The sequence below is a fragment of the Haplochromis burtoni genome, unplaced genomic scaffold (genome assembly GCF_018398535.1).
Source record: "Haplochromis burtoni strain Fernald_Lab_line unplaced genomic scaffold, NCSU_Asbu1 Contig_5, whole genome shotgun sequence".
Classification (NCBI taxonomy): Eukaryota; Metazoa; Chordata; class Actinopteri; order Cichliformes; family Cichlidae; genus Haplochromis; species Haplochromis burtoni.
In genome coordinates, this window is record NW_024582366.1 from 1,214,238 (window position 1) to 1,227,608 (window position 13,371).

At 41.8% G+C, this 13,371-nt stretch overlaps 1 protein-coding gene across 1 annotated transcript in view; it reads left to right on the plus strand.

The window, feature by feature from the left end:
* si:ch73-60h1.1 (calcium/calmodulin-dependent protein kinase type IV) overlaps positions 1–11,650 on the plus strand; it is a 21,398-nt gene extending 9,748 nt beyond the window's left edge. Inside the window, exons 6-11 of the mRNA XM_014333916.2 lie at positions 1,931–2,021; positions 2,950–3,024; positions 4,104–4,179; positions 4,491–4,617; positions 5,207–5,359; positions 5,945–11,650. Of these exons, the coding sequence (XP_014189402.1) occupies positions 1,931–2,021; positions 2,950–3,024; positions 4,104–4,179; positions 4,491–4,617; positions 5,207–5,359; positions 5,945–6,457 (1,035 nt within the window). The 3' untranslated portion in view covers positions 6,458–11,650. The remainder of the gene's footprint in view (positions 1–1,930; positions 2,022–2,949; positions 3,025–4,103; positions 4,180–4,490; positions 4,618–5,206; positions 5,360–5,944) is intronic.
* Positions 11,651–13,371: the final 1,721 nt, after the last annotated feature.

A 13,371-nucleotide genomic window follows, 5' to 3' on the forward strand; every position in this document is an offset into this window, starting at 1 on the left:
TATGGTTTCTAAGCATGGGTCAGTTGGAGGTATTGCTGTAGTTGCAAAGGTTGAATGAGTTCTATATTTGCAAGGTTTTAATTCATTTTGATATTAACTATGTTTACTTGCAGGTGTTGCTGCTTTGGCAGGATTTGCGATTTTTGGTACCAGGCTTACTGCTCTAGCAATAGATTAGATTTAGCTGCAAGTCTTTTGGGTTGCTTGGTTACATAGCTGGCTAATTTAAAGTCACATACGTTGCTGTAGTTACCAGGTTTGTTTTAGTGCCAGTAATTGGCATGTCTAGTAGGAGGTACGGCATGAGTTGCAGTGGTTGGCATAGTTACAGTAATTTATATATATAGCAAGTGACATTATTAATTGCATAAATTACCCTGTTTAGTTGCAGGAGTTGCTGTAGCCGTGGTTGATTTAGTTGCAGGTGTTGCTGGTATCAGTGTTGTTGCACATGGCAGCAGCGTGCAGTGGCTGCAGGTCTCTTATGTAACAGCTGCTTCCATCCTGCTGCTGAACAGATTAAAACCAGAGAGGATTAACGCACGCACACACTCGCACACACTGACCACAGCTGACCTACATCTACATCGCAGAGAAACATACGCCCCTTTATGTGTATGTGTGTGTGTGTGTGTGTGTGTGTGGGGGGGTGTGTGTGTGTGTGTGTGTGTGTGTGTGTGTGTGCGTGTGTGTGGGGGGGGGGGGGGGGGGGGGGGGGGCAGGATTACAGTACTGTTGTGTTTGTTGTATGTGATGTGAGTGGCATTAATCTGTAGCACAGAAACATCCCGCAGCCCCTGAACACAGCAACAGCTTTAACAGCAGATTCTCAGCATCTGAGTAAAGACCCTACAAGGTTGTGTTTGAAGTTAGAAACAAAATATAAAAAGAAATCCATATTTAAAAGCAGAAGTGGAAAACGACACAGAGCCCGTCTGCCTGTTCTGAATTACAACCCCACACCTTCACCAGCATGAAGGAGGCTCTTTGACTTCCTCACAATGTCAGCAACTGATTTTGTGATTCAACATCAAGCCGTAACGTGAACCTTCTCTGTGGCTTTTCCTCCTGTTTGGCAGCTCAATCTTCAACATCCTTTGTCCAATATATAAACTATCCCTCCTACGCACATCTTTGCTGCTCAACCTGAGCTGTTCCTCTGATGTACTCATTCCTAATGCTGTCCATCCAGCTCTTTGGAAAATCTTCACCGTAGCCACCTTCAGCTCAGTTTCCTGTCTTTTTAAAGTGCCACTGTCTCCAAACCAAGCAACAAAGCACATCTAGCTGTTATAATCTATTTAATTTAATTTATATAATGCCAAATCACAACAACATTTACCCTGAGATGCTTTATATTGCAGGGTAAAGACCCTATAATGATACAGAGGTAATCCCAACAATCAAAGATCGCCCTATGAACAAGCACTGTGTGTCACTGTGGAAAGAAAAACAAGAGCGCGTCTGTGGAAACAAGAAAAACACCCTTTCAGCTAGATTGCTTGTCTTTATTTGTAAATAACATACAAAAAACCCCTGGTCCTTTAGAATAATCAACAGTACACCGTTTTGTTATTTACCCGATAATTGCACTAAAATGCTGTAAAAGGCACCATCACCACAAGAATAGTCAAGAGATGAGGCCATGGCCCTGTGATGCAAACTACGCCTTGATAAAGTTTTGATATTGGGCTCTATTCCAGTTCTAAGGCTAGAAACGTGTTTATTTTTGCTGCAAAGTTGGGGATTTTAAATTGGGAGTCCATGGGGACTGACTCGCTTTTGGACCAGCCTCAAGCTTCAAGTGGCCATTAGAGTAAATGCACTTAAGCTCTGGCTTCATTTTTCAGTCCAGGAAGTTTCCGCTTGATGAGGCAACAATGGGATCATCTTTCCCACGTTTTTCATGCTTTTCTTCTCTGTGCTTTAGTATTTACATGAGAACGGTGTTGTGCATCGTGACCTTAAACCAGAGAATCTGCTGTACGCCGACCTGTCTCTGGATGCTCCGCTGAAGATAGGTAACAAACTCTCTACATACCCTCCACATCTGAATACAACAGCATGAAATGACAAGTTTATCATGTTCCAACACAAGTTGTGGAAAATATTTTTCTGTTATTATCGACCACGCTGTCTGTTATCATCAGTGGTGAAACAGTGCAGTTTGGAAATGCCGAGTATGACTGTGATGAGACATCGATGAGCTAAAACACATGAAAGTAAAACAAAACTCGTTTCCTGGCTCATAACAACAGGAAATTATTGCTTTGTTTACTTCAATTTTAAACACCGTCGGCATTTGCAAATAACATGTCAGTAACTGCCCTAAAGACTGTTTTCAAATCTGCTCCTATCATCTCAATTATGTCAGCTCCTATTGTGCTTATACTTTATGTAAAATAAAAATCAGCATTCTTAAAATAACCACAAACCGTGGTCGTCTTGTGGCCCTGAAAATATGCATGAACACTGGGGTTTGCTGTGAGAGCCCAAACATTTGCATACAGATTTAGCATCAGTCTTAAACTGAGGTTTTGCATACAGCTCAACCTTCAGTGTCTTTGGCTGCATTTGAGGCATTAAACTTGTGACTGCATCATATTTCGAGCTTGTTTAGTCCGAGAGGTAAAAACTCTCACAGAAACATATTGTTGGCTCAGAATTTGGTTCATTTTTGGAGGAGCTCCTGCGTCCAGATGGCCAGCGAGCCCTCGGCTAACAGATACAGATGGAAGCCTCCGTTCCTTTCGAGTGAAACTCTTCTCCACCAACACCTTCCTTTAGTTCAGAGACTTGCCTGCAGAAAAACACATTTTCCTCCACCTCCACTGCTTCACCCCCTCATTTCTCTTAATATAGAAACAGGAAACTGAACAAAACAAATGCATTACAAGGTTTTTATCTCGCTTCAGTCTGAATGAAAGAAAATATTCTCTTCTTTTACAGCTGACTTTGGTCTTTCAAAAATCGTAGATGACCAGGTGACCATGAAGACAGTCTGCGGTACTCCGGGGTATTGCGGTGAGTACAAAACCTGGTGTAGCGTAGCTATGAATACCACATTCACTTAAGCTCACTGTATTCTTATCTATATGGCCTCCAATCACACAACATTAGTCATCTCAAAGTCCTTTGTACTGTAGGTTGAAAGCCTACAGCACAAAATAGTCAAACGATCCGATATAAACAGCACTTGGCAATCAGAGAGAGAAAAATTTGCCTTTTAATAGGAAGAAACTTCCAGCAGAAAAAGGCTCAGGGTGGGGCTGCCATCTGCTGCGACCAGCCCGGGCTCAGAGCAAACAGTCGATGGCAAAAATAAGACTCAGCTCACAGAAACAACAAACAGGACAACACAAACTACTGCAAAGAAGCATAAACGAGTGAATGAGAGAAGAGTGATGGAGAAGTGCTACGAGTGTCATGTGAAAATTCTCAATTCATCAGGACGTAGTGAAGATGTCAGTGTTTTCACTGTGATCCTTCTAATCAGCTGAAGCCTGAAGGACGACCAGATAATGAGAAGTTACAACGTTAAAATTATTTTTCAGCATTGCTCTGAGCAGGATGCTTCTATTTTTGACAATGTTGTCAGTTAATTAGTACATCCTCAAAAACGACTGCAGTGTTGCTCACGGTAGTACTGGACATGTAACACCATCCAGAGAGGATTTCTGTTTAAACACCAGATTTTTAGGACCAAACACAGAATGACTGGATGGTGTCTCTCCCACAGCAGCACATCGTGTTTGAGGAAGACTCAAACACTCCAGCATAGTGTGGGACCTTTAATCTCAGTGATACGACATGGCACAGCAGCAGGACTTGGTGGTGTAGTAACAGCCAATGAGCAGCACTTTGAGGTGTGGGGAAAGTTAAAGTGGTGACGATATGGCAGCTGACGCTCTGGATGGTGTCTGTAGATGTTGCTGTAGTAGGTGTAGTATCAGTAGTAGATGTGTTTATTCACCTGCGTTGCAGTGATATATGCGAGTGGGCAGTAAGGCGTTCCCTGTGGCGTGTTCTCTGTGGGATTTCAAAAACTCTCTGTTAGAGCTTCTGTCAGCCATCTGCTGTCTAACAGACTCCTCTGCTTGCAGCTCCAGAGATCCTGCGGGGAAATGCCTACGGCCCTGAGGTGGACATGTGGTCGGTGGGCGTGATCCTCTACATCCTGTGAGTCCATTAACACCTTGCTGCCAGTCCAAGCGTACACTCACACATATATACTAAAATATTCATCGCTGACTCACTCTCATCAGTATATACGTTTTATGGTCCATCTGATTCATGACAGCCATTTAACACAATGACATAATGTGAAAGTCTGCATCCTGTTTATCTGCTTTCCTCAGACAGCAATTAAGCTTTTAATGCTGCCTTCAAATGGATCTGAGAGCGACACACTGCTGTGGTTTCTCATCTAGAAGGGATGTGGCAAAATAAGTGTCCTTTCCTAGACTCTTTCCTTTGGTTTGTTTCCCCAGACTCTGTGGGTTTGAGCCTTTCTTCGACCCAAGAGGGGATCAGTACATGTATAGTCGCATCCTCAACTGTGACTATGAGTTTGTTTCTCCGTGGTGGGACGAGGTCTCCCTCAATGCTAAGGATCTGGTGAGTTACACCAATGATTTGACATTATTATTTATGTTAAATGTGAAGAAGTGCAGGACCTCACACTTTATTTTAAAGCTCTCAGACATGTTTTAAACTCTCGCTGCCCAGGACAGCGTAGTAGAAACTTAAACTGACCTGAAAGACTTTATACTGGGCATTGACTGGGATTGGTGACATCACTGGGACTTCACACTTTATATTAACTTGTCTGGAATCACTTTGGACTTGGATGTATATTTGTGATGCTGTTTTTGGACGGCTTGGTACGTGTTGGATCTTTGGTTGGTGTCGACTAACACGACTAAGGCTTATGCTAAACTAAAACTAGACTTGGACTTGACTTGAGTGGAGACTTGTTTGAAATGATATTGAGATTTATGGAATGACTTGATGCACTAAATTGTCTTGGCCTTTACCTCTGGATGACTAAAGATCCATTTCTTGGTGTGATTTGAATTCAGAATGAAGTGAATGACTTGATAATTCACATGAGCCTGATTCTATATCTTGAATCTTAACATTTATTCATAGATTGGACTTGGACTTGTGTGAAGGCCCTGGTTTATCCTGTCTGATTTGTCCGCAGGTCAGTAAGCTGATTGTCCTCGACCCTCACAAGCGCCTCAGTGTCGGGGAGGCCCTGCAGCACCCCTGGGTGCTGGGCAAAGCTGCCCGGTTCTCTCATATGGATACTACCCAGAGGAAACTACAGGAGTTCAACGCTAGACGCAAACTTAAGGCTGGTCCTTTGTCATAGTTTCATTTCACAGTGATTGGTTTTGTGGGCATCAAAGGTCATAGAAGACTTTTCTGTCATTTTAAGATTTGAGTTGACATTTTGGGAGATAAACTAGGGAATGACTCTTGTACATAAAGCCCAAAATGAAATCTGCTCAGAGCATCTGCACCTGTATACTATGTGGCCTAAACTTTTATATACACACACATAGATTAGTTAAGCTGCAGGTGAAACTTCACCGGGGCTCCAGATTCCACCCACCAAGAGTTGGCTTTCAGATGATTCAAACTTCATGAATGAGGTCAGTAAAGATCTTAGTAAAGCTGGCTCTGGTGAGCCTGGGTGCAGCATAAAAATGTAAATTTAACAATCACAGGATTTACATTCGAGCGGGCAGTTGGTAACAAAATCATATTTTTTCTACATGGCATTTTGAATTTATTGAAATTACAGGACAGGGTAATAGAGAAACATGACAGGGAAGAGGAAGCTGAAAGCAAATATCAACTCAACATAGTTGACAAATCTGCTTTAAAGACTTTTAAAAGATCCTGAATGCTCACTCACTGTTCTGTGTGCTGACAGGCGGCCATGAAAGCTGTCGTGGCCACAAGTCGGATGCATGAAGGCTCGCGGCGTCGCACAGACAGCTGTGACATTCCAGGTTCAGGGGCTTCCAGGCAGAGCAGCATGCAGCAGGACCCGCCTCCTGAGTCTGCATGCTCCACCCAAAAAGACAAAGAGGCTCCACCTCCTGACCAGCAGTTGCCACAGGAAGTTGAATCGAAGTCTGCTGACCCAAACACCCTCAGCCCCTCTCCTCCACACAGCCCCAAACTACCCAGCTCTGATGTCACACCCGCAGGGCCCATCCCCACCAGACCGCCACTGCGCGCTGATGGGCTGCGACAAGTATCTGTAATCCCTAAAAGCATGCTGGTCCAACCCCGGCTGCCGCAGAAAAGCTGCTCTGTCATAGAGCCAACCCCCAGAGTTGGGGCCACACCCACACTGGGCTCACCCCCGAGTCCCAACAACCTCAGCAATGGCTTCACATCTGGGGCGGAGCCTACCAGTAAGACCACCCACTGCCAGTGATCACATGGCAAAATTAAAAAAAATTCTCGACTCTGCTTCAGTTTCACACAGAAGTAAAAAACGTTCAGCTTTCAGCAGCTAAATGAACTTATTTGGACCAAATTACAGTAAACCTAAAATCTGCAGCTCACATTTAACCCGCATCACCACACGTCTGGGATCTCTTTGGCTTACATGCTAACAGATACGGATTCATGGAGGGGTCGCTGGACATTTCTGAAGATGGGCAGGTGTTTTATCTTCTGTTTTTTAGTATAAAGGCCTTCGATTATTTAGGAGAAGTAAAAATAATTTCCCCCATTAGCACTCGTTTATGTGAGGGTTGACTAAAAACACAAGAAATGTAATAAATGTGAATTGTCTGTTAAGCACTTCAATCTCAGCAGCACTGTCGAGCTTGTTTGCTCATTTTCACTGAGACAGTGGACGTGTTAAGCTAAGTCAGTGACAAATAACCAGCATGCTGGGGAGCAGTTATCAAGGCCGTGCACATTTGGACCTGAGGGTGTGTTAGCATTTAGCTCACCCACTACAGCACTTCATCAAGTAGCTCTGAATTATTCAGCACATCAGCAAGACTCAATATATTTTTGCAAAGACTCAACATATTTGGAAAAAATTCGAATAATAAAATAACTCGTAAGAGCTACAATTTATTTGTCTTACCACAGAAATGAACCAAAGACGTGTGTGTTTACAACCAAAATGAAGCACTCGATCAGTGACACTGGACAATGGCGTCTATTATCACACCTTCTTACTTACAACTGGTATCAAAAGGGAGCTATTATTTTTTAAGTTCTTATTTTTTGTTATTTTCTGTAATATGTTACAGTTTGAGCTGTCAATTTTAAACATGGCTAACATTTCAAATAAAAAGGTGAAAGTATGTAAAAGTTATCCATATATGCAAAAAACTCAGAACTTAAAACTGTTTTCTGCTGTTTTTTGTATTTCTTTTTAAATGTATTAATTTTTAATGTTCAAAATCTTTATGTTTTCATCTGCTACAGGCAGTACATGCTTACCTAGTGTCAGGCTTACAGAAGTTAGCAGATTTGAAGAAAGTGTTTTTTGGGTGGGGGTGTGGGGGACGGATGAATAGCTCATTTCCGACAGGATGAATTGAGGAGTATTTTAACTCTGCTAACTCTGCACTTACTATCTCAGTTGTAGAGATTTGGGGAAACTTCAGAATAAATAGGCCACTGTGGCTTTCAAAGTAAACTTTAATGGAGCACACATTAGAAAAGTAAAAACTAACACCCAGAAAGTTTCTGGATTACTGCAACTAAATGCAGTTATTGACTGAGCAGTTTAGTAATACAGAGTTTTTAATAACCCAGATTCACCAACAAAATCTGCATCTAACATCAAAGAGGTTAATCGCCGGAGAAATAAACGACAGGTTTTCTTCAGGGAGGAAAAAAGTGCTTCATTTTTGCTGCAAACATTTATTTTGGTCTTTGCAGACTCCCACATTAAAGGGACATTACAACATTTTGCACCAAACACTTTTGCTAAATTTGACTATGACTCACATGTCCTACAGTTAGCCTAGCATAGCATAATACTGGCAATAAAGAAGCAGCTAGCTTTAAGTCCACTTTCCACCACCTTCAGACTTAACAGCCCAGATCTCGTAAACAGACTTGGACTGCTATCATGTGGGCTTGATGAATGTATCCGGTACCTGAGGAATTAGGATCAAATTTTGACTCTGTTTCTTTTCTTTAGCGTTTCTGTGGTAACATTCGGGTGAGATCTGGCAAAGAGCTGACTGTTTGTGGGCCTAGATTGTGATTGTGCCTGCTGTGATTTAGATTTGCACCACAACTTGGGTTTAACAAAATCAAGTTCAAGTCCAACATTCAGATAATGTATGGATTCCCTAACTGAGTGGCACCGCAGGCCGACCTTTACTGCAGCTAAACATTTAACAATCTAATTGAAAAGAAAAAGGAATTCGTTCAATTTCCACAAAGAGGCAATAATCAATTATTTCTATCCTATCCCAGGTTTAATGTTCATGCTTTCTGTCTGTTGGCAGGTGTAGGTGGAATTTCCTCCATACTTAACACAAAAACATGAAACTGAAATCCATGCTGATCTTTTCCTTTAAGTCCTGATCTGGGACAAACTGAGACTTGAGTATTATGTTTGGGCTTCTTCTTCTTCTCCTGACGCAGAAAGCGGACTTTTCCTGTGATGCTCAGGACAGAGACTGATTGTATTTTATTAAACGTACACAATGACTTGGCGCTCACCTGCATGAACGGATGCTCTTTATTCATGGACAAGGAGAGAGAGCGCAGCTTCATTTCTCGGCTTTTTCTTCTTCTTCTGCATCCCTTTTTTTAGCATGCGCGCTCAGACGCTTCAGACTTTCATGTTGCTGTAAAACTCTGAGTTTTTTAATCCTTTTTACTATTTACCGCCGACACCCGCTGCCGTGATTACGCAGCTGTATGAGTAAATAGAGTTCCTCCAGTGTGTAGCGTTCAGGTAAGTAACTCGTGTTTGTGATCTTCTCGTAAAATGTTGTGTTGTTTACACTTTATCAGCAGTGACGATGCGATCTTATTTGCACTGTACATACTGTAGTTTGGTTTTAGACAAGTTATTACTAACATCTTTACTGCTCGACTCACTAAGAAACATGTTCAGTGTTTAAGCTCCCAAATATACCAAATTTGACCTTCGTGGAAAATAAACCCCTTTCATCCGATCTAAAACCACACGTTCTACCTCTTTTTGTACAGGGGCTTCCAAAATGAAATGAAAAGATGCAGATCTGGAAAGAAAATGAGATGAGACAAGAAAGATCCAATTTACATTTACACTTAAAGTTATGGTGGCCAAGACAGAACCAACAGAAAGTCTGAGAAAACACAAGCAAGCACTTTAAGCCAGCCAACAGTGCATGCTACCTAGCAGGAAACATTATACTGTTTGCTGGTTCCACAGTAGTTAATCACTGTGAGGTTTTGGAGATGTTAGAGGAGTTTGTAAGAACACTACATTGGCTACCGAGCGGTTTCTCAAACATTTTGTTTGATGTGTCCAATCTCCACTCACGACACCACAGCATATTAGTCAACAAGTCCTGAATTTATCACGAGCCAGTGCAGGAAATTCCTCTTAACTGACCGCACATATGCTCACACAGAGCAATTCATTTGTTTGCTTAATCACTGAGTGAGGCTGGTCAGGAGGCTCGCGATGAACTGGCTGCTTCAGATGTTGTTTATCAGCATCTGATAGCAAGGCCACGATCTCCAAAAAATCATGGAGAGCCTTGCCAAGATGTCCAAGCCGGGATGCCTCTTACTTCATTGTTTTCTGCATTCGTTCCTTGTCTCACTGCAGGCAAGCAGTTTTCTTGTACTGCATATCGTTAGCTTCATAGCATAAGTGCCTAAGTCATTTTTTGGTCAAATTGAGATTTTTGCCTAACTTTACTCCCCTACCACTGCTGCATCATCCTGTCCGTCACAAAAAAAATGACTTAGGCACTTATGCTATGAAGCTAACGATATGAAGAATGGACACGACGTTGGTTTTTTGAATAGATGAGAGGGTGGATAGCTCATGTATCAGCTGACACTAGCAAGCTTGGTTCGTAAGCTGCATCCACCTGCTGTAAGGTGAATGATGCAGTATTCTCTCACTGCGCTTCTGAAAGTGAAAGAAGGATGCTCAACTGCATCTGAATGACATCATCTACAGTTGAATCCGCCTCCACACTGACAAGCTGTTTCTCAGCAGAGAGCTCAGTCCACAGTGAACCGCTTCACATAAAACCAGTCCAGTCTCTACTTTATCGAGACGTTTTCACTTTGCAAACAGCAAACCTGCATCACAGCATCATGTCTGGAAGATAACTAAAGCTAATATCTCACAGCTTTGATTCTCAGCGGTTAAATCACCCACACAGACGCCCTGCTGATTTTAGGATCAAATCTTTTATTTTAAAAGAAGCTAATTATGTCTGCAGCACACCAGGCTGGATGAACGTCATTATATATCAAATTTGTAAATAATATTAATATGTTGAAGCAATCCATATATCTGGTATGTGATTTAGCTATCTTTTGATTCTTTTGGCTCAATTCTTTTCAGAACTGAGTTAAAAGAATCTCATTTTAAAGCACTTTAAGAAGAAACGTGAAGAGATGCAGTAAAGTCTCATTAAGCAGTAAACTGTGGTGTTTACAGCTGCCTAAAGGTCTCTGCTTTGTGTTCTGTCTCAGCCACCATACAAAATCCTAGATTATGAAGAGGAGCACATTTGTTCCTGAAGGGCTTTTCTTTTTTAAAGAGGAACCACAGCTGTAACCAACACTGCTCCCAAAATTGATGAAAGCTGATGAATGGATGGACATGCTGATCACAAGCTTACCATCTCATAAATTCAACAGTCTGTCTAATCGCTGTCCCATATTTTATTTAGATAAAAAATATATTTGCATTTATGCATCAAATCATTCTCTTCAATTCAGACCACTCACCCGGGTTTTCACATGGTTACATGGGAAGTAATGAATCATTAAAAAGGAAATATCAAACCTTCAGTTTCAGACTGTCAGTCACAAAACATATATTTTGGATTTGAATTTCAGTTTGTGATTTGGTTCCTCTTTAAACCATTCAGTTAAAGCACGAGTTTTCCGTTGGACAGATGTGTCACAGCTGGATGCCACGTTTACCTGAGCACAGGTGTTTAAAGCTTCTTGCCAGACGGAACACACTGGATAACTAGCAGTCGCGGTGAACGCATGTAACTGTATATTTGATTTATATCTATACGCTTCTGTAAGAACATGAACATTTTGCTTCTATTTATCTAGCCTGTTAGAGATTTGCAGGGTGGGGTTGAAGTGGGTGGGGCTACAACTGTAAATGGTATTTGTTTTGTGTTTGATGAGTATAATTGTACCTTTTTTTAAAGATTCTGACAGCTGACATATAAAGTGACAGTGTAACAGTCTGAGCTGTTACACGTGTATCTTTGCATGTATTATTTAACTTCCTTTGATCACATCAGATTGAAGAAGCAAGCAGGGAGTTTGAATCCTGCAGGACTCTGTAACAGCTGCTCAGCTGATCTGAGGTCTGTTTGAATGAACTTTTGCTGCAGGATGTTTCAGGCAGGGTTTTGCATCACATGTACAGTAAAGGATATGAATCACTCATTGCTTCTGGTCTTCTTTCCACACCTTTGCTGTCAGCCAAAGACGTTTGGAGGACAGATGGATGCAGTGTTGACGGTATTCTGGTATTTCTTTTGGTGACAAATGAGTGTGCTCATCATACACACGTTTTGTTCGTCATACTCTTTCTAATTTTAAATAAAATAGAGAATTCTAGTGTGAAAATGCTATCATGGCGTCTAAATTCAAGTGTCGCTTTCAATGTAATCGGACAGAAAATAGAATTCCTTGGAAAGATTTAGAATCGGAAAGAGGAAAGAGGAGGCTGGAACGGGTTAAGTTCAGGATATTACACAGAGTCAGTGCAACCTGATTGTAAATCAATTATGTAAAAAAATAAAACTAACATATAAATATAAAACAAATATAAATGCTATGTACTTATATGGTTTCTTTTTGACTTCTGTTGCCATGATGACAGATCTTTCTTCAAAATAAGATTTCTAATCTCAATGAGTTTTTACCTGGATAAATAAAAGACTAATAATAAAATGTAATTTGTGTTAACCCACTGAGCATTATCTGTTGGTTAGAGAAAAATCTACATGCGTTTCAATTCAGAAATGCAAACATGCATTTGAGTATATCCACGTTTATACTCTGTCAGTGAACTTTCCTGACCAGGTTCTGTTGTTTGACCTGACCAGTGTGTTGACCAGTTAGCTCACGGGCTTCGGGGTGAAAGGTCAAAGGTTTCGTTTCCAGAGTTTCTGTTCACTTTTCTTCATATTTATAGAAAGATAATATAAAACAATTCTTGCATTCACATTTCCAACAATGATTAGGACAAAATGCATCAGAGAGCACGGTGACGTTTTCAACATCACAGAATCGATTGCTTTGATTTTTTGTTACAACTGTTTAGTACAGACTACATGTGAAGTCATCCAGTGTTAAAATGTACAGTTTCCCATGCTAGGGGCACACTGAGGACTTGGTAAGCAAGCAGAGAATGCAAGTGGTAGTCGTTCCCTTTCTCCTTTGAACCATGAAAACCACAGGGAGAGAGGTGGGGTACACCTGGACAGGTTAACACAGACAACCATTCACACTCACCCCCATGAGCAATTTAGAGCCAATTAACCTACCCTCACTAATTACATGGGACCACACAGACACGGGGGAACACGCAAACTCCACACATAAAAGTTCTGGCTAGACAGTGGAATCAAACTTGAGACCTTCTTGCTGTGATGCAACAACCACTGTTCCATCATGCTGCGGCTAAATAACACACTAAATATGACTATGAAACATGAAATATGTGCTTCAGGTTACCGTGTGTCTTTCTGTATAAAAGCCTGGATTTGTTACCGATTAACCCATCCATCCATCCAGTCACTGCCGCACATCCTTTTCAGGGTCACGGGGGGCGCTGGAGCCTATCCCAGCTGTCATAGAGCGAGGGGCGGGGTGCACACTGGACAGGTCGCCAGTCTGTCGCAGGGACACAGAGACAGACAACCATTCGCACTCACATTCACAGCTATGGGGCAATTTAGATTTTTCAGTGAACCTTTCCCCACAAAGTGCATGTCTTTGGATGGTGGGAGGAAGCTGGAGTACCCGGCAAGAACCCACGCAAACACGGGGAGAACATGCAAACTCCACACAGGAAGACCCCGGCCTGATGGTGGAATTGAACCCAGGCAACAGTGCTAACCACTGTGCCACTGTGCTGCCCATTAATTAAATTCAAAC